Source organism: Drosophila suzukii, chromosome 3, assembly GCF_043229965.1.
Source record: "Drosophila suzukii chromosome 3, CBGP_Dsuzu_IsoJpt1.0, whole genome shotgun sequence".
Lineage (NCBI taxonomy): Eukaryota > Metazoa > Arthropoda > Insecta > Diptera > Drosophilidae > Drosophila > Drosophila suzukii.
In genome coordinates this window covers 28,093,659-28,119,334 of record NC_092082.1, presented here as the reverse complement: position 1 = coordinate 28,119,334, position 25,676 = coordinate 28,093,659, and the positions used below count along the sequence as shown (strand labels likewise).

At 38.4% G+C, this 25,676-nt stretch overlaps 1 protein-coding gene across 10 annotated transcripts in view; it reads right to left on the bottom strand.

Moving 5' to 3' along the window:
• Parp1 (Poly-(ADP-ribose) polymerase) overlaps window positions 1-25,676 on the bottom strand; it is a 187,120-nt gene that overhangs the window by 22,247 nt on the left and 139,197 nt on the right. For 3 of the 10 annotated variants that reach the window (XM_070995911.1, XM_070995910.1, XM_070995912.1), the window contains 2 exons: window positions 23,615-24,145; window positions 1,604-2,173 (listed from right to left, as the gene is read on the bottom strand). In XM_070995911.1, coding sequence (XP_070852012.1) covers window positions 1,604-2,173; window positions 23,615-24,145 — 1,101 coding nt within the window. Of the gene's footprint in view, window positions 1-1,603; window positions 2,174-15,399; window positions 15,420-15,442; window positions 15,564-23,614; window positions 24,327-25,676 lie in introns of those variants that run through there. The other 7 variants (XM_070995917.1, XM_070995915.1, XM_070995918.1 and 4 more) reach the window with 7 other exon arrangements.

Below are 25,676 nucleotides of genomic sequence, written 5' to 3'. Positions count from 1 at the left end.
GCCCATAGCGACCATAGCGATTTGGTGGCGTATTAGTGAAAAAAGCTGAAATGCTGGATGTGGTGTACAAGCTCGATTGAATTTGCCAAATATTGATTTTTACCTTGTTATAACTTTATAATGAATGGTCCGATTTTAATCATTTTTGGAATGAAAACGGGTATTGATAATAAAAATAAACTCTTTAAATGTTTACAAAATATTAAAAACTGTGGGCGTTGGCGTTGTGTTCGGTTATGATCGTGGGCGTGGCACCCTGCCGAAGCAAACATGCGCTGAGCAGAAAGCCCAAGAATCTGCATGCTAAGTCCCAACATTCCAGCTTTTATAGTTTCCGAGATCTCAGCGTACATACGGACAGACGGACATATCCTGATTAAGAATATATATACTCGTATTTTATGGGGTCGGAAACGCTTCATTCTATCTTTTACATACTTTCCGACGAATCTAGTATACACTTTTATTCTACGAGTAAAGGGTATAGCAAGAGAAAACGATATATCACATATTACACATAAGCGCCAACTATCGTTCATTCCTTTAGGCTGTTTACTAGATTTCACTAGCACGCAATATAACGTGAAACCTAAGCAACGCTTGTGAAATTTCGTAAGCAGCCAATTTTCTGTTTGAATATATAATTATTTATTATTCATGGTTATTACTTTTTAATGAATTGTCCGATTTGAATAATTTTTGGCATGTAGATAGGTATTGATGATAAGAACAAAATCTCACTCAACATTTAGGTAGCCTTAAAACTTGTTACTTTTCGACGAATCTAGTATACCCTTTTACTCTACGAATAACGGGTATAAGCACAAACAATACCTATACTTATGACCTTAGCGGGAACTAGCAAAAATTTTCACAAAGCATGCGAAAGTTTCTGTTATTTTTTCCAATCTGTCGGACGATAGATTGAAAGATACTTCCATACACATTAAAAAAAATGAGAACTAACAAGGAAGAACGCTATATTCCAGTCCCTCGACTATCAGATACCCGTTACTCAGCTAAAGGAACAAAAAGGAAATGGAGATATGCAAGCAGCAATGCGAGATTAAAATGCGCCACCTACCGGCGGTAGGCAAATTTATGCGTTATGGGCGTTAGAGTGGGCGTGGCAAATTTAAAATTTTGTATCTAGCATGAAAATTGTGGGCGTCACAGGCTTGGGCGGTTTGTGGGCATTAAAGTGGGCGTGGCAAACTTTTTTTCAATCGATAGGTATTGATGAGAACAATACATTTCAGTTAACATTTTTATTCTAGCATCAAAACTGTAGTAGCCACAGTTTTGGGCGGTTTGTGGGCGTTAGAGCGGGCGTGGCACTCTGCTGAAACAAACTTGCGCTGCGTAAGAAGCTCAGGAATCTGCACGCCAAATCTCAATAGCCCAGCTCTAGGTATTTTCCGAGATCTCAGCGTTCATCCGGACAGACGGACATGGCTAGATCGACTCGGCTAGTGATCTTGATCAAGAATAACGGGTATAAAAGTATGTCATTTTAGATAATTTTTTTTCGACTGAACGTAGATTAAGGCAAACATTTTCATATCGATGAGAAAATAGAATATAACTTCGTTAGAGTACTTACTTTGTCATTTTATCTGCCTCCAAAAGTTGCAATTTGTAGTAGGAATTTTTATTTCGCTGAATGTCAGTCAAGCCAAGCACAATACTGTAATTATTGTTACCCTCTACATACACATGGGCAATGTCCTCTAACCCACTATCAGGATCAACGGCAAGTCCATCTTTTACTTTTAACGTTCTTGATAATGGAATAGATTTTGTATATATACTTTTCAATTTCGCGCTTTTCCCCGTACCTTGAGGAATTCTTGTTGTTGGGTTTGTTCCCCAATTACAAATACTTGTGCTACTTATATAATTGATAGCTCCTTCTGCGTCAGCTTCCACAAAATCCAAATACTCAATAGGTACAATATGTATGCCAAGCTCCTGTGCAGACTCCATACGTTTCGATTTTTTGTTTACTTCCTGCTCTGTTGATATTATAGCTATTGTGTTTGCAGAGATTTTAGTTTCGCATTTGCCACCAAATTTTTCAATTCGCATTTTCAAATCAATCTTCTGATCCTTCAAGCCTATAATTGAAAAATTTAGGTTGTGTAGTGGGGGTTTTTTACGGGTAAGTTTCGGTCTGAAATCAAATATATAAAAAATATATATTAATCGAGCAATTTTTGTTCGTATAAAAACTATTTTTAGTCTTCTTTCTTATATAGCTTAAAACTAGCTTAAAACTAGAAGAATATTCACGCTTGTAGATAGTCGTTGTGTTAACCGTGTAAACACTATATATTTTTTGTTTAACCATCTCCGAAAGCAAATGCGACGTTTATTTTTTTAGCGGTTTCGTGACTAATATGTTATTTCAAACACTTGACGATAATTTGCCCGCTCTGGTGTGATTAAGAGAAGAATAGAATTGGAAATCTGAAAGTGAGATAACATAGTCGAGGGGCTTTTGATTAACAGCAGTTAATCTCAGAACGAAACCATTTTCTTCGATTTCTTATGATTTAGTCTCCTACTGACGACTTTGTTCGAAAACTTTCGTAGAATGTGAAAATATTCACCACAGATGGCAGAACTTTTCGTGTAAAGGACAGTGAAGGATTCCGCCACAAGTAAGTCTAATTTTTTATGGGCCATAAAACGTCTTCAAATATCATGGTTTATTTTACAGACAAGGAGATGGTAAAAGAAAAAACTTTTTCACTAACAATTGATGTCGCTACCAGCCTGGGCAGAGCTATAGTATAAGTTAGGAGTCAACCTACAGCTGATTAACTCTATAGCAAAAAGACAAATTATAATTCGTATCGTCCATTATATTAAGGATCGTATACTAAAAATTGTACAATAAAACGCAACAGACACACACTAATCACAGAATTATATATAATTAAATATTTATACATCAAAATATTTTTTTCGGCAGAAAACATGATTATGCCCATTCTTCTCTTGAAAGATGATACGGCCAAAGACTATAGCGGCATCGACGAATTTATGTAAAAGTTAGATCCTATACACACAGTATGCAATTATGCCTCTACGATGAAAATAAAAAGAGTGAAACCGCAGAAAAATTACATTTGCCGTAATTTGTGCGGAACTTTTCATTCGAAAACCCACAGGTGAGTAAACGTTAAATAAAACAAGAAAGGAAGCTAACTTCGGCAAGTCGAAGATTCTATACCCTTGCAGGCCGTTCCCTTGGGAGCATTGAATGTACAGAGCTTTCTTATTTTTAGAAAACTTAAAACTAATTATAGAAGTATTTATTTAAGGTTCCACTTTAACTTACTACCGTATTTGTTTACCGAAAACGAAGTATAACGGTCTTTGTATTATTTTGACATTAATTATCCGATCCCTGCTATGACAGTTATATGATAAAGTCGACCGATTTTTTTTTAAATTTTATTTGAAATTCCTTAATATTAAATGAATAATATTCCCAAGAGTAGAAGTTAGTATGTCAAGAAACACCAACGTTATATTTTTATACCCGTTACTCGTAGAGTAAAAGGGTATACCAGATTCGTCGGAAAGTATGTAACAGGCAGAAGGAAGCGTTTCCGACCCCGTAAAGTATATATATTCTTGATCAGGATCACTAGCCGAGTCGATTTAGCCATGTCCGTCTGTCCGTCTGTCCGTCTGTCTGTCTGTCTGGATGAACGCTTAGATCTCGAAAACTATAAGAGCTAGGCTATTGAGATTTGGCGTGCAGATTCCTAAGCTTCTTACGCAGCGCAAGTTTGTTTCAGCAATGTGCCACGCCCACTCTAACGCCCACAAACCGCCCAAAACTGTGGCTCCTACATCGATTGACCCAAAAAAAAGTTTGCCACGCCCACTTTAACGCCCACAAACCTCCAAACCTGTGACGCCCACAATTTTCATGCTAGATACAAAATTTTAACTGAAATGTATTGGTCTCGTCAATACCTATCGATTGATCCAAAAAAAATTTGCCACGCCCATTCTAACGCCCATAACTCTTAAATCTGTCTACCGCCAATACGTGGCGCATTTTAATCTCGCTTTGCTGCTTGCATATCTCCATTTCCCTTTGGTCCCTTTAGCTGAGTAACGGGTATCTGATAGTCGGGGTACTCGACTATAGCGTTCTTCCTTGTTTCTTTATTTGGACAACGGCGCTGGCGGGAAGCACCGGCTCAACCGAATATTAAGATACAAGGGGTTGCAAGGCTGACTGCGAGGCGGATGACGAGACGGATAGTGAGACTGATGGCGAGGCAAATGAAGAGACGGCCATAATGGAACTACGTAGAAAAATCATGACTTTGACTTTTGTTTGATTTTCCGATGGACAACGCTCCTGAACTGATTGTCTATAGTGGAGATGAGTGTGTTGTTTCGATTAACAGGTATGTCAAGGACCTAACGAACAGTATCGCGCATGATGGTCACTTTTTAGACAGTTAATGCATAATGGCAACCTTTTCGCTTTCTTACGGCGAGCCTGGACGATAACCTCACAAAACGGGGGCATTAAAATATCATGTGATCTGCGCTGTGAAAACATACGCATGACGCCGATTCAGCTCTAGTTGCAAATGCTTTTCTTTGATTTGTCCCTCCAGACTGCTAATTTGACAGCTATTGCCTTGCATCGCGGGCTCAACATTTTCCATTGTGTAACATCTACTTTCGAAAAAGGTGGAAAAATTTTCCCACAATGGTAGCACCTGATGAAGTTGGAAGATGTATTAACACTTCTTCCAACTTGGCTTGCGTGGCTTTGTCGAGTTTCTGAAGTAAGGCGTGAACCAGAACGCACCCAGAAATTTCCTCCTTAGTGGCAAGAGAATCCATTGCCCGAAGATGTGAGGTAGTGTGATCCGTGTAAGCCCGAAACCTTGCAACCGAAGAGTTCACTCTCCCAAACCCAAATATCTCCCTTAATTGAGTCTTTATAATGAGACGTTTATTTTCAAATCGTTTGTTTAGAATATCCAATGCAACTAGGTAGTCTTAAAAACTTAACATTTTTGATGCAAAAAGTTTCTTCAAACAAAAATAATAGTAACTGCAAAAATAATTTTTCAAAAATCATTTTGCTTTGCTCTTTTGTGCAAGACGGTTTGGCTTTATTTGTTCAGTGCGACTGTGTATCTTTATTGTTCACTTCGTACGATAAATACAATTTTATTAGTAATTCTGAAATATTGAAGGATCGATAATCGAAAAAGTAAATACGACAAAAAAAAAAAAAGTTATCCTTTTTTTACCTAAAAAAAATTTTGTTATCCTTGGGAGTTCCGACTCATATACTGCCTGCAATAAAAATATAACTTTTGGGAAGGTTTCATCCCGATAGCTTTAAAACTGTGTGACTAGTTTGTGTAGAAGCAAACGGACGGACATGGCTAGATCGATTCGTTTAGTGATGCTGATCAAGAATATATATACTGTAAACGTATCCGATTCCTTTACTGCGTTGCAAACTTCCGACTGAAATCATTATACCCTCTGCAAGGGTATAAATATGGGGTACTTTTTGGTAGCCATTGGTGGTACATATTGTTTATAATTAAATATTTCTAGACTCTGCCTCATATTTTACCACCAAATATACTAAGCAACAACCACTTTAATTTTGTCGAAGGGCGATAAATGTATCGACACATATACAAACAGCTGTCTAAATAGAAAGAAACGGTGAGAAAATGAAACATTTCAATGAAGAAACGATAACAAATACTTTCCAAAAGTTTTTTTTGGGTGTCTGCTCCAATTTATTAAAGACATTTCATTAATAGCGAAAGTGAAAAAAAAATTGATAGAAGCGCCCGTTTTAGCTTTGTACGATCACAGAGATGACATTGAGTTACATTGCGATGCCAGTGCGTTAGGTTTTAGGGCGGTACTTCTGCAAGGAAAAGCAGATTAGAACTTGCATTCACAGATTTCAGTTGGAGACTTTAGCCCTTACGAATTAAGACGATATTATTATAAGACGAGTATATCCTATATACTTACAGGGTAATCCTTTTAAAATTGTAACGGACTGCAACTCCCCTACGTTAACGCTTAATAAAATTGATTTGAATCTAAGAATAGCAAGGTGGGCTTTTGAGCTTCAGGTAGTATATATAAATGCAGCCCGAAGATGCTCTGAGTCGGTGCAATAACAATATGGTAATAGAAGCGAACACAATTAAAAATAATTTGATAATTTGCCATTCGAAAGACTATAAAATACAAGAAACAAGGAACATTTTAGAAGACAGCGAACATTAGGGCTTGGAAATGAGGAATTGGAATATATATAGGAAAAGTAATGACAAGAGGATATTATTTTATGTTGCGAATCGAATGGAGGAGCATTTGTTGTATATGTGTGTTGAAAGGCACAAAATGATGGAAGCAATTGGCAGACGCTACTGGTTTCCATACATAAAGAGAAAAGTTTCCGGTCATGTTCAAAATTGTGTGAAGTGTATAGCAACAGGCCAACGGACAAGTTAGGGCCTATGATAGCGAAGTTAGCGGGACCAGAAAGCGGCTTACATTGGGATAATGCCATTGAAAAATTAGAGTATTCTATTAATAATACTCTTCACATTAGTATTAAGCAACGACCTAGTGAAGCGCTGTTTGCCATTACTCAAAGGGGAGAAGTTTGTGGAGAGTTAACAAAAAGATTAGAGGAAAATAGTTATGAAGAAAAGGTTTGAAAAACGTAAGAAGATAAGAGTGGGCGGGGGAATTTTTTTTTTTACGTCAATCGATATGTATTGACTGTATGTATGTATTCATTGTTCTCAATACACTTTGGTTTAAATGTTGTTTCTAGCATTATAAATGTAGGCCACATTTTTGAGTGGTTTGTGAGAGTCAGAGGGGTCGTGGCATGTTTAAACAAACTTGCGCTGCTTACGAAGATAAGGAATCTAAATCAGAAATTCCAACTCTTTAGCTCTTATAGTTATAGTAGAAAACACAGCGTTCACACGTCAGACGGAAATGACTAGGACGACTAGGGTAGTGATGCTGATCAGGAATATATATACTTTATGGGGTCGGAAACGCTTCATTGTCACCTATTTTCACAAAGTTTTTCTTAAAGCGCACTCAGATAAAACAAGATTAAGCGCTTAGTCGATGGTCTCGACTATTAGATATCTGTTACTCAGCTTACGGGAAATTTTGTTTTTTTACTAGCACACCTATATCTCCACCAAGCCTATAACATAAAAACAAGGCGCCACTAGCGACTGATTTGCTGGTGGTGTCATCTTAATTGAATTTGCAAAAAATGGATTATTATTTGGTTATTACTTTTCAATAAATCGTCCGATTTCAATAATTTTTTATCGTAGACCGATTTAGGCGTTAAGGGCATTAGAGTGGGCGTGGCAAACTTTTTTTTGGGGTCAATCGATAGGTATTGAAGAGACTAACAGTTAACATTTTTTTCTAGCATGAAAACTTCGGGCGTCACAGGCGGTTTGTGGGCGTTAGAGTGGGCTTGGCATCTTCGCGTAACAAACTAGCACTGCGTACAAGGCTACGGAATCTAAATGTGAAATCCCAATTCTCTATCTTTTATAGTTTCTAAAATATCCGCGTTCATATCTACGATTTTTTGAAGTTTGAGGGCGCTTAAGTGGGCGTGGCACATTGCTGAAACAAACTTGCGTTGCGTAATAAGCTCAGGAACCTGCATGCCAAATTTCAATAGCCGAGATCTCCGCGTTCATCTGGACGGACGGACAGACGGACATGGCTACATCGACTCGGCTAGTGATCCTGAGCAAGACTATATATACTTTATGGGGTCGGAAACGCTTCCTTCTGCCTGTTACATACGAATGTAGTATACCCTTTAACTATCTCTGGACCAATCTGGATCTTTTAATTCGGTTTTAGGTCTTAGATTCATGTTAACTATCTGTTGTGATAATTGTGAGCAAAGCTGGTGCAGTTTCGCTATCTTGATTCATCCTTTCTTCAACCCCCTGACTCGCCCCTTGTTCTCTGTCTACATTCGTTAAATTTGAAAGTCCGATGGATCAAGGTAACATATCTGCGTTATTCGTGCGGAATTCCACGGCTATACCTCCCGCCCAACCGATCGAGAGGCGCTGCCGTGTGTCGTATGGCACGAAGTCGCGAGATGATAGACACGTAGAGAAATAAAGATATAGTTCAAGAAAAAAAGGAGGATCTAATTCTGTGCTAGAAATTTTGATATTAATCGTTTTGAGAGTGGCAGAGAGTCAGATATATAGATAATAGGATAAAGTCTATTATAGTCAGAACATAATACTCTGAAAGGTTCATGCAAGTCAAAGTTAGATTTACAATGATTTAAAATTAGGGGAATGTAATTTCTTGTTAGTCTGCATGGAACAGAAAAGTTTAGCTGGCTAACCATTTTCACCATGAATAAGGTTATTAATGAAGATTGTTCCAAACATCGTTCTGCTTTTGGCTAGGGGGGGTAAGTTAATTATAAGTAATCTATTAAAATAAGAAGGTAAAATTTGTTTTGCATCCCAGTTTAGGCTCCATAAAGCAAATAGCAAAAAGTTCTTCTGCACAGATTTCATTCGATCAACATGAATTCCGTGTTGGGGACAACCGTCTGGGTGATCTATACTCAAGTACCGGGTGGACAAGCCAAACAAATAAACTCTTAGTAATTAAGGATCATCCAATTTCTTTGAACCCTTGAAGATTGACACGACAAAAAGTCATTACCAAACAATTAGAGCCCTTTTTATATCCAGTAAATTGTTAGAGCACCATGTTTATAAATTAATCATATCGGAGTGTAAGTCGGGAAGTTGGCAAAAGATATCCTTGTACTGCAGGCATAATATAACATAATCTGCATACATAAGTACATGAGAATGAGTTATAACTAAGGGAAGGTCGTAAGAAATAGCGCCCTAGGGTGCTCCCTTGTTGGATACTGGAGGTAACGTGGAGTAGACAAGAGACAGAATTTTTAAAAAGTACTTTTTTGTGTTCTGCACTTTATATAACTTAAAATTCATCTTAAAGGATCAACAGATTTACAGAGTCACATGCATTATTAAAGTCAGTGTAAATGACCTCTGTTTGAGGAAGATTATTTAATCCCTTTATCAAAAATGATGTAAGTTCCAAAAGGCTAGTGGTTGTTGATCTTCGTTTCATAAACCCGTATTGACACGGAATTATAAATGACCTACAAAAGTGCTGCAAATGGGGTGTAATACTATTTTCAAAGAGCTTTGAGATCGTTGACAATTTAGAGATAACTCTATAATTGTTTGCTTCCATTCTGCTACCCTTCTTGTGGAGAATAATTACAAACGATTCCATCCACATACGGGGAAATTGTGAAGACTTTGAAGATGAGGCTAACAATTTGGGAAGGCGTTTGCATAAGGCCTCCGCGCAATATCTAAGCACGCACCCAGGACTTCCACCCATAAGGTGGGTCAGAATATTAAATTCGACTTGGATACAATGTAAGAACCAGGCTGTGAATTAGAAGGTAAAGTAGAATATGTCGTTTGGAAAAACGTGGCAAATAGATCGGCAATTGTTTGATCAGTTTTGCGTTAATATTTTCAAAAGATAGCGAGAAAGGATAATTGGTGGATTTAAGCGTAAATATGCGTGTTATATGTTACAGTATTATACAAATTATCCGGATTCTGAGAGAATTGACCTTTACAACGATTTATATAGTTTTTGTAACACAGAGAGTTTAGCACGGTAAAACTGGTCCGAGCACATAAGTATCTATAAAGAATAGTTTGGGAACCGGTTCCTTTGAATTCCCTATAAAGTCTGGACTTCTTTTTTCTTGTGTGTCAGTTCTTTACTGAACCAAGGTGGCTTGTTGGATACTGACGGATAGTATAACAGAACACAAGATTTGAAAAACGAATTTACGGCTCTACAAAGCCTAATATACATAAATTTTGCATCCGAAAGTCAGCCTTGCGAAGTTGACTGCTCTGATATTTCTACTAACACAGGATGATATGGATCTTGGCTTGAGTAAGAGGTGCTACTTTGGACAGAAACGCACAGTCCAGATTAAATACAAAGAACAGGCTCAGTCAACGGCCTAGTGAATTTCTAATAAAGTTAACACGAGACAAAGACATGTCAAGCACACCTTCAGTGAAATCATGATGAGCTACTGAAAGTAAGAAATTGGCACTGCCTATAAATGGCGCACCTACCAGGAAAAATCTCGAAGTCTAGGATCTCGGGTTGTAACCAGGTCTCAGTAAATACAGTAATATGAGATGCAAAAGAGAGACTATCCGAATACAATTTAGTTAGCTTACTACGCAAGCCTCTGGTATTCTTCTGGGGCTTGCGGGGTGTTCTTCATAGGCTGCCTACCTCCAGTGGCTCTTTTACGCTTTGGGGACTATTAAATTGGGAGTCCAGCTCTGAAAGTAACTTATCCGCTCGGCGGAAACTCTCTCTACACCTTTGAAACCACCTTTAGTTTGGCTCATTAACGATTTCATCTCGTGCACAACTTTAAGACAATGGTCACAACAATATAGTAAGTTATGACCCTTAGCAAGATCATCACTCAAACATGTTTTCACAAAGCAAACACATCAGTTTTAACTGGTCAGATCTAATTAATTGATGGCATTTTTTACTGCAGCAGTCAAAGGTATCCAACATTTTTTTTTATTTAGAACACTCTTCCGATGTAAACATCGAAAATTGCAAAAAATGCGGGAAAAGCAAACTTTGTACGCTTAAGCATTCGGTCATGGAAAAAAAAATTAAGAGGGAGAATGCGAGTGTGCGCCAGCGTAATGCAGTTAATACGCATGCAGAGACAACAACAGCACTGTAGCTTCGACGGGCAACGCACAAACGATAGCAACAGAAATAACAAAGACAAACAAGGAAGAACGCTGTACTCGAGTACCTCGACTATCCGATGTGCAAGCAGCAAAGCGAGAAAGTAATGCGCCACCTACCCGCGATCTCAATATATGGTTATTTGGGCGCCAAAACAGATTTAAGCGTTATGGGCGTTAGAGTGGGCGTGCTAAACTTTCTTTTGAGTTAATCGATAGGTATTGACAAGACTAATAAAATTCAGCAACAAATTTTTTTTTACCATGAAAATTGTTGGTGCCACATGTTTCGCCGGTTTGTGGGCGTTAGAGGGAGCGTGGCTTATTCGCGAACCAAACAAGGCTACGGAATCTAAAGCTGAAATCACAAATTTCTAAATTTGATAGTTTCCGAGATATCCACGTTCATATTTAAGATTTTTTTAAGTTTGTGGGCGTTAAAGGGACTTACCAACCTTTTTGGGTGAATCGATATGTACTGATGAGAATAATATATTTCAGCTAAAATTTTTGTGTTAAATTAAGAAATGTTGAACAAAGGTCAGACTTCTTGTAGGTTTTAGGTTAATGAGAAGTCGGCTCTATATTAATTGGAGAAGAAGAGAAATCTTGTAGTATAAAGTTTAGTCAGCTGCAATGAACCATTATATGTAGCGGTTGATTCTCGATCGGACGAGTCAGTGTCGCTAGTTCTTGATTGGCTATATCTATTTTCCGGCTCTTTTAATGTATGATCCATCAATGCTAAGTTCGTTAAATGAATCCCTTCTTCATCGGGAGAAGTCCCATTCTGCCGTTTGCTATCTTCTATATCAAATTGATTATCATTCACCGGCTTTTTATCTTTAAAGGCAGCGTTCGGTCCAGCAAGATCATCTGCGTCTTCTACCAAAATAGGATCTAGGTATTTATTAAAAGCTTTAGCATTGATCTAATTTTCCTCCCATGCCAGAAATTTCATTAAGAGATAACAAATATGCCATCCTCCTTGAGATAAGATTCACCTGTCATCCAGCATCTATTACAGCGCGACATGTTTGTAGTTGACCGGTTGGCCCTTGTAATGATACCTTGGCGGTCGAGAGCAGAGTATATCCTCTAGGGTTGTCGTAGCCTGCAATGGTTGCTGCGCCGGCCACTGGATTGCTATTCGGTCCTTAGTGTAACAGTGAATGATGCCGTTGCTGCTTTCAACCTTATGAGCTGTAGACAAACAATTTGTGCATGTTCCTACTTCAATAATGGCTTGGCGCCGTATCTTGGCGTCCATTTCCTGGAAACGGCTACATGCTCTAAGATGATGTGGTCCTAGTTGACAAATCTTACAGCTCTCTTCGTTGTGAACTGACTGATGGCGGAGTGTTGCTGTAGGTTGAGCGCTTATCGTCTCCAGCATGCAAGCTCGTCCCTGAATAAACGTCAGTACACTCCTTAACGTTGGAATTTCTGTTGGTGCATCCGCTGAATTTCCAGTGTAGCTAGAGACTGCTTTCTTCTGATAATAAAACACAGGATTGGATCCCAGGACTTTGTGCTGATATCGAGGTGTTTAAGATTACTCATTGAGTTTTTGATAGTGTCATGTACGGCCCTTAGTTGGCGCGAGGAGCCGTCTATAGGCTTATGGACTTATAGGCAATCGCGAAGTCTCTCTTGATTTGCTCTCCTGTTGTAGTCTTGATGTTGGCCGAAGTTCGCCTGGGGCCTTCGGAAGCCCGCTTCTAGTCGGAATGTTGTCCAGAAATACTCTTTTATATTTTTCGACCAGCTCCTTAAGTGCTACAAGTCGTGAAGCGTATTCACTTCCAGTGGATAATGCCGCTTATTGGACTTCTTCATCTAGGTCGCAAAACTGCTGCCAGAGACGGCTATTAAGTTTTAACTGACTTAGCTTACCGGAATAATAGCCGTCTCGTTGGCGTCGTTCGACCGAAACTTTGCCATAATTCTTTATGAGCTGTTGGATTTGTACTTGTAGCTCATTTTGGTTGTCTAGTAATCGATTGTGTAAATCGATTCTTGTGTGACTTGTTTCCTCATGAAAGATGTAGACATATCGTATGTCTTGGAAACGAAGAATCCTGTGAAGCCTGATAAAGCTGTGTGTCCTGTGACGCAGGATGAACCTGTGAATCCTGTGAAGCTGGATTAAGTTGACGACCCTGTGACGCTGGATCAAGAAGCGTATCCTGTGAAGCTGTGTGTCCTCTGAAGCTGGATGAAGCTAAGTATCCTGTGAAGCTGTATGAAGCTGAGTATCCCGTGAAGCTGGTTGAAGCTGATTATCCTCTGAAGCTAGATGAAGCTGACGATCCTGTGAAGCTGAGTATCCTGTGAAGCTGGATGAAGCTGACGATCCTGTGAAGCTGGATGAAGCTGAGTATCCTGTGAATCTGGATTCAGCTGAGTATCCTGTGAAGCTGGATGAGCTATGGTTTCCAGGGCGGGTGGATGTAGTGAACTTAACGGGGGAAGGGGGTTGCTGGAGTGTGATCCTTTGTTGGTAAAGGATTACGTCGGGGTTTGTGCCTAACCGAAGTAGACACTCGCAAGACGATCGCGTCGCGGCAATGGTAACGATGCCGGTCCACAGGCGATGCGGGAAATGCGCTGAGGCTGAGCTAGCGTAGGTTAACTGCTTGTTGAGATAGTATAGTACGAGCCCTATTCCCGCAGGTGGAAAGTAGAATTGCGGAGTTACGAGTGGCGTTGATAACTGATTTATTCTTCATTTGACACATGCCTATATACTACTTGGAACACGGAAGTTTAGGGTAATGATTAGTGATTATGGATTTTGATTATGGTATTATGGTATTATGACTGCATTGGCCGGTGAGACGGTAAGTTAGTGAGACATATAATATGCTGATTAGCAATTCTCATCTGCAGTGGGTGCCACAGAGCGCCTTTCCCAACATGGCTACTGCTTGATTTGTTGGTCGTGTTGAGCACCCTTGGGTACGAACAATTAGTTTGCATGTTTATTTGTTTTCCACAGCCCGAGATTGTTCCCAAGCGATTGTTCCCAAGGTTGCACACTTTATTTGCTTTTAGCTTATAAATGACAAATTTTTGCCATGTACATAGATATTAATAATCAAAACATCATCCCATTTATTTTTGTTCAAGAACTTAAAAAATGTAGGAGCTAAGCCAGTTTTAGCGTTATGGGCGCTTTTGGGCGTAAAAGTGGACGTGGCACCCTGCTGAAATAAATCTACATGACAAATCCCAACTTTCTTGCTTTTATTGTTTCCGAGACCTAAGCGTAAATATGGATGGACAGACAGATAGACAGAGGGACATGGTACCTAGGAATGCGCATATACGCTTTCAAAAAAGAATTCCTTGTAAGCTATTTCTGGGAATACATAAAACAGGTTTTTAGCCTTATATTTTTTTTATTTTAATCTAAAATCAATTCAATGAAATCTAAATGTTGATCGAAATCGTTCCCCTTCAGTATGGGGCTTTGCTGCTTCCTTCTTATTTTTTCCTTTCTTTATTCCTTTATTGCGATTCTGAAAGATAAAAAGCAAATTGAATATTTCATATTAATATACATGTGTATACATTTATATTACAAATATACAATTTATTCATTTTAACACAATTACACTGTATATATGTACAATTTACATACAAATAGTTATTATTTTAATTAATTAATTTGTACATATGTGTTATGTTATTTGTAATTCGCACTTATATACATATGCCTTTGCAGTTTTTTTTTGTTTTTACTCTATTGTGTTAATATTGAACTACATTATCTACACTTAACTTGTAAAAATATTTATGTAAAATATTTATGCAATTTTTCAAAACACGTGGCACGAACTTCACTTTTCAGAATTGGAAATGCAACTGACGAGAAATGCAAGAGACAATAAAAACCGCGCGCTTCCTTGCATTTTTCCTTTTGTCTTTATTATTTGTTTGTCAAGAGAACTGTACCGAAAAAACAATCGGAAAAAACGACCATTGGCAACGTTCGGGTTTCATTTTTATTATTTACATTCTCAGCAAAATGACCCATGATGCACAATATTTAAACACTTCTGGAAAGCATCTTAGTGCAATGCACATAGCACGCACAATTGTCTTGGAAAATGATCATTCGTTTCGCTTTACGTATAAACAAAATGCGTTCTAGAACTATTTTTTCGGAATGCGTTCCCGAATTTCCGTTTGAGCATCAATCGGGATGCAGTATATTAAAAAACATCCAGGCCGCCCCGGAATGTACTGCACCTGCAATCGAAAATTTGCATGCGTGCCGTCTTGTGTAAAAAAAAAGCGACCCAAAACTATTTCTTTTTTGAATGCGTTCCCGAACTAACGGCAGGGTTGCCATACAGCTTAAAAACGTTACACAGAAAACAGCACACGAATTTCGTTTTGTACGCACGTATGTGTATATACACATTATATATGAACTTCACTCACCTTTTCTTTGTTTTACGCACTTGTGAAACACACGCAGAACGTCCGACCAGCTTCACGCTAAAAATCAAGAGGCAACAAATCGTATTTATCTTATTCTAGTGCAAGCGAGACAACATGTTCGAAGTAGGCCAATTCGAGTTTTGAATATGTCTTTTTTGATTGCACTTACATGATTTACGTCGCCATAATGCTGTGTCCTCTCTTTTTCGATGTCAAAGTATTTCCAAAAAACAAAAAATCGAAAAATTCATATTTTTTTAAGTATTAGTTATACATTATTTTTGTATGATTGGTATGAAAAACACAAATTTAGCATGTGCATATCACGTCACTCGTAGAGTAAAGGGTATAGTAGAACAAAGCGTTTCCGACCCCATAGAGTATATATATTCTTGATCCGTCAGTCCGTCTGTCCATATGAACGCTAAGACCTCGGAAACTATAAAAGCGGCAAAACTGGGATTAGCCATGAAGACTCTAGAGATTCCTTCGCAGCGCAAGTTTGTTTCAGCAGGGTGTCACGCCCACTCTAACGCCCACAACCACCCCAAAACTGTGGCTCCTACAGTTTTAATGCTAAAATAAAAAAATTGAACTGAAATGTATTGTTCTTCAATACCTATCGATTGACCCAAAATTTTTCCACGCCCACTTTAACGCTCACAAGCCGTCCACAAACTTAAAAAAATCGTTAATATGAACGCCGATATCTCGGAAACTATAGAGAATTGGAATTTAAGATTTAAATTCCGTAGCCTTGCACATACAATTTTGAACATTTGGTGGATAACCCAATAGCGAAGGTGAACAAAAAATTTCAGGACAATATTATACATCTAAATAACTGGAGGCGCAAACAGCGAAAAGATTTTGAATATAATGCACAAATCAAAGAACCTTTGAAATATTAAACAATCATTATTCTTTAACGTAATTTTAATGAATATTAATATTTTTTTTGTTTTGTTTGCTTTTTAAAAAGTGAAAGAAAACAACATTTAGGGTATATATATCGTGGCAGTGGGTTAAAAGTTTTACTGTAATTTTTTTGTTTCCTATAACCATTATTTACGGCCCAAAATTATACCCTTTTTCACTTGTGTTCGTAAAAAGTTTTTTCGAGATGTTCCGTGCTACTCATTTTCGATTTCTGGCTTAATTAAATTCTTCTAATAGGTTGAAAAACGACCAATCAACTGTGACGAAATAAGCATACTATCTTTGATCAAACCGGAGGTTTTTGATTCGCATGCACTTGCCATGGATAGAATAATTATTTATGATAAAAGACATGGCTTAAGCCCTCAGCCAAGTATTTTTAATTAAAATGCAATAGGAAGAGGGTCAACAATAAAAAGATCATTTTTTTTAAATTAATTTTAAAGTCTTTAGGTCGTTAGGACTCAAGCTTTGAGTATAATACAACTAGAACAAGAACAGAAGTTAACTTCGGCACGCCGAAGTTTTTATATCCTTGCAGGTCGTTCCCGTGGGAGCACTGTATGTATGTACAGAGCCTTTCGATTTTTAGAAAACTAAAAACTAAATATAAAAATTGTAAGATATTGTTCCATTTAAGTTTACTACCGTCCATGCTTACCGAAAACGGAATGGTCTATGTATTATTTTGGCATTAATTATCCGATCGTTTCTATGACAACTATTGTATTTAAATTGTATTCAAAATGCTGAAATATTAAAAGAATGATATTTCCAGGAAGCAATAACTTGTTTCAAATTATTTTCCCAACAATTTTCCGATCGTTCCTATGGCAGCTATATGATATAGTCGTCCGATTTTGACAAAATTAAATTCGAAATTCATAACTTATTACCAACTGTTGTTTCCAAGCGTAGGAGGTTATATTTTAAAAAACACCAAAGATAACATAAAAAAAATTTTTGTTCCGATTATTCCTATGGGAGCTATAAGATACTGTTGTCCGATCCAACTGTTTCCGACTTATATACTACCTGCAAAAGAAAGAAGACTTTTGGGAAAGTTTCAGCCCGATAGCTTTATAACTGAGAGACAAGTTTGCGTAGAAACAGACGGACATAACTTGATATCCAATATCGATCCACATCTGCCCATGGCAACGCAGATGCTCTATCGCGTCTTTCTGTGGGCAGGGACAGAGAAAAAAAGCTTGTCACGCCGTTTTGAAACTGTCACCATCGATCAATTCGAGATTCTTCGCAACCACATCGATAAGGATAAACTTTACAAACATGTCTTACGGTAGGTTACTAAAGGAGAAAGCTATTTTACCATACTAAAATCGAAAGTTTGCCCTCACGATCAACAAAAATTGGCTTTGCCTACACATCTGCGTCCAGATTACACATTAAGCGTTATGAGCGTTAAAGTGGGCATGGCAAACTGTGGGCTCCACAGTTTTGGGCGGATTGTGGGCGTGACATATTCGCGTTACAAACTTGCGCTGCGTGCAAGGCTACGGAATCTAAATCTGAAATCCCAATTCTCTATCTTTGATAGTTTCCGAGGTATCAGCGTTCATAATTACGAATTTTTGAAGATTTTGGGCGGTTTTTGGGCGTGGCAAACTTGTTTTTAGGTCAATCGATAGATGTGGGCTTTAGAGTGGGCGTGGCACTCTGCTGAAACAAGCTTGCGCTGCGCAGGAATCTCAGGAATTTGCATGCCCAATCCCAGTATTGTTGCTTGTACAGTTTCCGAGATATCAGCGTTCATACGGACAGACGGACATGGCTAGATCGACTCGGCTAGTGATCCTGATCAAGAATATATATATATATAATATATTATGGGGTCGGAAACGCTTCCTTCCGCCTGTTACATACTTTCCGACGAATCTAGTATACCCTTTTACTCTACGAGTAACGAGTAACATACGACTCTCAGAGAAGTTCGAGGCCAAACATCTAAAAGACCACAAAAAATCTAATTTACTGGGCCTGCAGGCAAGACAAGATACTGTTGTCGAAAAAGAAACGGAAACAAAAAAAGCTCTGGGTAGAAAGTGGGACCTCCAGGGACACAATTAAACATTAGCCCCTCCCAACCAGCCTATATTTCGACGGTAGACAGATTGTCGCCCACGTCAGTTTTAAAGGAAACCCGCTTTTTCTATCAGTACAACACGAAATTTCAGTAAAGATAGCTAACATCCCCGATATTCACGAGGGATCGTCAGTTACGAGGGTGGTCCGATATGTACTTAGCCTCCAAAAGAAAAACGAAAATTTTGGAAAAGTGGCGATTTATTTCTCAACATAATCTCATTTTAGCTCCATATACTTGACCCAGCGATGCTCAAACTTCTTTAACCCGTCTGAAAAATACGTTTCCTCGAGGTCTGCAAAATAGGCCTCTGTGGCGGCGACGACCTCCTCATTCGATACAAATTTCTGTCCAGCGAGTGACTTTTTCAAGTTTGGAATCAAAAAGAAGTCACATGGGGCCAAATCTGGAGAATATGGTGGATGGAGTAGCAGTTCGTAGCCCAATTCGACCAATTTGGCCTTCGACCAATTTGGCCTTCGACCAATTTGGCCTTGAAGGGCGGAAGTGTAAGCCGGTGCGTTGTCATGTTGGAGAAGCACTTTTTTCTTCGCCAAATGGGGCCGTATTTTCTGCATTTCGGCGGCGCAACAATTCGGCATAGTACAGCCCTGTGACCGTTTTACCCGTTTCTCCAGGTAGTCGATGTAGATCACACCTTGTGAGTCCATGGCCATCACCTTTCCGGCCGATGGGACAGTCTTCGTCTTCTTCGTTCATTGGTCTCTGGTGTGTACCAGTGGATCCACGTTTCGTCGACGGTCACGACACGACGCTGAAACTCCTTCGGACTGCGCTTAAACAGCGTCAAACACTGCTCTGAAGTGGTCTCACGGTTGCGTTTGTTGTCCGGAGTGAGCAAATGCGGCACCCATCGGGCCGACAGCTTTCTCATGCCCAAAATTTCAAGCAGGATATGACTCACGCGGTCTTTTGACATGCCTACTGTTTCAGCTATCTCGCGTATCTTCAATCGACTGTCTGCCAATACGAGATCATGGATTTTTGTCACGTTATCCTCCGTGGTAGCCGTTTTTGGGGCACCTGGGTGTCGCTCATCAAAAACCGACGTGCGACCACGTTGAAACTCGTTAAACCAATTTTTGACGGTCGCCATCGATGGAGAAGAGTCACCGTACACAGCATCCAAGCGCTCTTTGATTTCCTTTCCAAAAACAAGAATTGAATCACAGACCGATATTGCTCTTTTTCAATTTTTCTAAAATCCGATTCCACACGCAGTCAAAACAAAACTACGAGTCCGATTCGACTGAAATTTCGACAGTAGCCGTCTACGAGAATGTACTACACGATAGTAAATTTCTCTTGCGATAGTGACGCCATCGGGCGGTGAGGCTAAGTACTTATCGGACTGCCCTCGCACATACAATAGGAAAGGCCAAAAACAGGCCAACGCAAACAAAAAACAGCAAGACCTTATAGAGCCATCCCACTCTGCATACCAGTAGTCCTGGTGAGGGAGAAAAACAACCAGTGTAGACTGTGTACCGGCCACTCAATGCTCAGTAAAAAAGAGATGCATACCCAGTCCCCCCGATGGAACACATCCTCAACCAGCTTCAGCAAGCCAAATACATCAGTACACTAGATCTCAAAAGCGGGCACTGACAAATCCCAATGGCCGAACACAGCAAGCAGTATACGGCCTTTACCGTCAGGACCCCGATTATCCCAATGGAAAGTGATGCCAGTCATCAGATCTCGCAATTAAATGCTGACCTATTTGAGCGGTTTCAAAATAAGTGCTTTTTTCTGACATTGAGCAAAGAATCCAAGGGCAACCGATTGAATTGTTCATTTAAAAATTTTGCTCGCGCTCAGGCGATGAGTAGTTGTTTCCGTTCTCTTTTGGTCGCCTCATTTAAATAGTCTTTTGCGCATGTATGTGTGTTCGTGGTGACCCTTTTACCAAACACATGGGACGTGAATTCAATAAAAACTGCATCAATTTTATTAATTTAAAAGATCGACAACAAATCAGAGTGTAAATTATGGGGATTAAAACTAGCAGGCAATAATTAACAAATGTAACGTGGAGAAATATTTAAAGACTGTGACAGCGAAGAGGCCACCGACTTTAAAGTTGTAAAGAAAAAAAACAAGGAAGAACGCTATTGTCGAGTACCTCGACTATCAGATACCCGTTACTCAGCTAAAAGGACAAAGGGAAACAAGGAAGAACGCTATAGTCGAGTACCTCGACTATCAGATACCCGTTACTCAGCTAAATAGAGATATGCAAGTAGCAAAGCGAGATTAAAATGCGCCACCTACCGGCGGTATACAGATTTAAGCGTTATGGGCGTTAGAGTGGGCGTGGCATATTCGCGTAACAAACTTGCGCTGCGTATAAGGCTACGGAATATAAATCTGAAATCCCAATTCTTTATCTTTGATAGTTTCCGAGATATCCACGTTCATATTTACGATTTTTTGAAGTTTGTGGGCGGTTTATGGGCGTTAAAGTGGGCGTGGCAAACTTTTTTTTGGGTCAATCGATAGGTATTGATGAGAACATTACATTTCAGTTAAAATTTTTATTCTAGCATCAAAACTGTAGGAGCCAAAGTTTTGGGCGGTTTGTGGGCGTTAGAGTGGGCGTGGCACTCTACTGAAACAAACTTGCGCTGCGTAAGAAGCTCAGGAATCTGCAAGCCAAACCTCAATAGCCTAGCTCCCATAGTTTCCGAGATCTCAGCGTTCATCCGGACAGACAGACGGACAGACGGACATGGCTAGATCGACTCGGCTAGTGATCCTGATCAAGAATATATATACTTTATAGGGTCGGAAACGCTTCCTTCTGCCTGTTACATACTTTCCAACGAATCTAGTATACCCTTTTACTCTACGAGTAACGGGTATAATTAAGATATGCAAGCAGCAAAGCGAGACTGAAATGCGCCACCTACCCCTAATCACAAAATATGGTTATGTGTGGGTAGATAGATTTAAGCGTTATGGGCGTTGTAGTGGGCATGGCAAACTTTTTTTTTGGGTTAATCGATGGGTATTGATGAGCCTAATACATTTCAGTTAACATTTTGTATCTAGCAAGAAAATTGTGGGCGCCACAGGCTTGATCGATTTGTGGGCGTTAGAGTGGGCGTGGCAAACTTTTTTTGGGTCGATCGATAGGTATTGATGTGAACAATACATTTCAGTTAAAATTTTTATTCTAGCATTAAAATTGTGGGCACCACAGTTTTGGGCGGTTTGTGGGCGTTAGAGTGGGCTTGGCACGCTGCTGAAACAAACTTGCGCTGCGTAAGAAGCTCTGGAATCTTCCTGCCAAATCTCAATAGCCTAGCTGCTATAGTTTCCGAGAACTCAGCGTTCATCCGGACAGACAGACAGACGGACATAGCTAGATCGAATCGGCTAGTGATCCTGATCAAGAATATATATACTTTATGGGGTCGGAAACGCTTCCTTCTGCTTGTTACATACTTTCCGTCGAATCTAGTATACTCTTTTACTCTTCGAGTAACGGGTATAATTACGTTCAAAAGAAGTGAAAAAAAAAATTGTAAAATCTTTTATCAACATTATAACAACTGACGGAATGCCATTTCTATTCTTGGACAGCGAGGGATTTAAAGATATTGTTGATTCAATTTATAATGCCCTGGGAATGAAGTCAATCCCTTAAAGGAACATTACGAGTTTCGTGTGTTAGGAATCAGGCCATGAAAGACGGCATCAGGGCTTTGGTTAAAGGAAAGCTGTTATCGTTAAAAATCAAGAATGAGTTAAACGATTCTAAGTGTGAGTCTGCAAATGATTCACACAAAGCCTGTTTAACCCCTGCAAGCAAAAGGAGATATTTCTATCATCTGACGTCCAGGAGTCACTTCTTAGTAACTTCTACGCGATAGAAAGACGATAGATCACATTTTACATAAACAAAATATACAATACATGTATCGCGTAGAAATAACTTCTAAGTCACTTCCGGACGATAGAAAGACGATAACTTATGAGATATATTCTGCACGATAGAAGAGCAATAGAACACATATTACAAAAACAAAATTAGTGAGAAAAAACACGCGATAAAAAGAGGTCGAGGTAATTTTCCGTTACCCTTTTATTCTGAAAATTTCTCGGGTCTTCCTTTTGACCCATGCCATTATTTTTCGCCCGAGTATCATTTTGTTGTGCGATTTGTCCGAGGACAGTTTGGATTTGTATCAAATTTGTGCGTTTATTAAATAAAGCTTTGTTTTTTCTAAATGTTTTTAATTGCTTAACATATTTATATGTCCCTCTCAACAAGGGGTGTGAAATTACTTGCTTATCGTGAGCTATACGATTATTTAAAGCTATTTACGGACAAGCTACTTGGCGTTTAACTGCGGAGAAACCCAGCATCCAACGATTCTCAACATATTTCATTGTAAAAGGTAATGTCTTCTAGTTTATTTTTACTTTGACTAAACAAAAAACATTTTTGTTTCTGCTTCTTTTAGAAATGGTTATTAGTAAATTTCTTATGCGGAGCTGGACCTAAATAACATTGTTCAGAAAAATGTCCTACATGCTAGGGACCGTGTATACAAGCGGACAAAGCCTTTATACAAAAAATAAATGCAAAGTATTGAAAGTATAAAAAATATATTTTTGTTCAAGGTATTCCAATTGGAAAAGACTCTTCTAGGTATCTTCTACAAGCATATGTAAAGTCACTTCTGAGTGACTTCCATAAGTGACTACGGCGACACTTCCAGAAGTTACTTCGGCGATATCGCATTCGGATCGAGGAAGTGACTCCCGTCGGGAGAAGTGACTTCGGCGACACTTCCAGAAGAAACGAAGAAGTGACTTCGAGAAGTGTCGTCGAAGTGGCACATTTCTTCCCGGCAGTCACATCCGCGATCCGAATGATATCGCGGACGATCGTTTTCATCTTCTAGAAGTCACTTAATAGTGCCTTCCGAGATAGAAAATGCTTGCAGGGACTTTGTTGGACATAACGTTTGAAATAAGAATGCGATTGGAACGATTAGGTACTGCTTAATAAAATCAAGCGCCACTTTGTTTCAGCAATGTATTGCTGTTAACAAGTAAATATATATTCTGCGTGTATCTGCTTATATTATATTTTGCATTCTTTCTTTCACGACTCTTTAAACTCAATTATTAAAAAAAATACTTACTATAATTATCGACTTGTAGTACTTACCCATCAAATTCGTCGGTATTCCCCTTTATCCTTGAATTTTTCAGTAATGTTCTTTCACTGGGAGGAAGGTTTTGAATAATGCGAACTGATGGTACTTTGTTTACTAAATTCAAGAACGGATATTTTTCTTTTAGTTCTGTCGGAACTTTGCATGCGGATCTGGTCGGTTTTGCTAAAAACTTGGTGCACTTGGTCCACTCAGAGAGATTTCCGTTACATATATAACCAGATCTATTAAATATAAACTGAGAGCTGGCGCATTCAGAGCATGATTCAATAGCACCAAAAGTCAATAAATCTGCGGCTTGATCTAATAACCTTTCAGAGTCACCAGTTAAAGGCTGTTGATTATTGGACTCCAAAAGTTTTTCAAGGTCTGCTTTCTTAATGACACTTTTAAGTTCATCGCGAAACAGAAAAAAGGCATCGTTTTGATTTTTTAAATGATTTTTTTCTTCATTTTCTTCGGTGTCTTCTACTAATTTCATTTTACTTCTTTTGGCATCTGGTAATTCTTCAGACTTAATAGCACTGTCAAAAAAAGAAAAACATGATTAAAATACAAAATAAAATTCATTGAAAGCTCCAAGTCCCCTAATGACAGATTTTTTAAGGCATGTCTACATGTTTACACTCTTAATGCAACATCAATTTTGTATCTTTCTTCCAGCATTGAACACTATGGTGTTTTAAGGTCCAATGAGTTTACCACCTGAAAGGAATATAGAGAGTTTAAACCAGAGCTGGCAAATAACTGTCAGCAGTATTCGAAAAAAACAAGGAAGAACACTATAGTCAAGTACATCGACTATAAGATACCCGTTACTCAGCTAAAGGGTGCGCAAGAGAGCTGGAGATATGCAATCAGCACAACCACGTTTTTTCGAGATTGCAAGGCGCCACCTAGCGGCGATTACAATATTTGGGCGTCAGACAGTAAGCGTGGAAAACTTTTTTTTTTGGTCAGTCGAAAGGTATTGACAAAACAAATATATTTCAGTTAAAAATGGTGTTCTACCATCAAAACCCCACAGCATTGCCCGTTTTGTTTTGTTTGGTCGATCTATACACTGGGCGGCATAAGTATCTTGACAAAACAAACTTGTAAACTTTGGCAATAATGGAAAGGTTATTTAAACGCCGTTTGAATAATACAATACATTTCTTAACTTATTCAGTACTTATTAAAAAGGACGAAATTGTGTAAATATCTACTTTTTAAACTTTTTTCCTCGACTTGAAAACTTAAATATTTTGATGCAAAAAGTTTCTTCAAACAAAAATAATAGTAACTGCAAAAGAATTTTTCCAAATCATTTTGCTTATATTTTTTATGATTTTTTGAAGGTGACAATGTCGGAAAAAATTTGTATGAAAAAAAGAAAAACTGGGCTCAAGTGCCTGTTTCTAAACATTTTCAAAAAATCATAAAAAATATAAGGAAAATTATTTTTGAAGTAACTTTTTGCATCAAAAAATTTAAGTTTTCAAGTCGAAGAAAAAAGTTTAAAAAATAGATTTAAAAGTAGATTTACACAAATTCGTCCTTTTTAATAAATACTGAATGCGTTAAGAAATGTATTGTATCAATTAAACGGCATTTAAATTACCTTTCCATTGATGCCAAAAGTTTACATGAAGTAAGTTCAAATTATGAGTATATTTAACTTTTGTTTTGTCAAAATACATATGCCGACCAGTGTATGTATTGACGAAACCAATATATTTCCTTTAAAATTTGTATTCTAACAACAAAACTGTTGACGCTACATTTTTGTTCGGGTTGAGGGCGTTAGAGTCGGCATGGACTTTGCTGAAAAAAACTTTCGCTTTATATTATCCAAAAAGAGTTCCGATTTATTTGGTAAAATATTATCGGATATTTCATAAATTTTTAAAGTGGTTCGTAGTTATATAGTTAAGAATTCTGTACTCTAAATTAGTATATAAACGTTATAAAATGTGGTTGTACCATTAATTGTTATTGATGACCCGTTTAATTCGGAGTGGTTGACAATATTGTAACCATTTATTACAATGGCACCAACTTACATAATGTCAA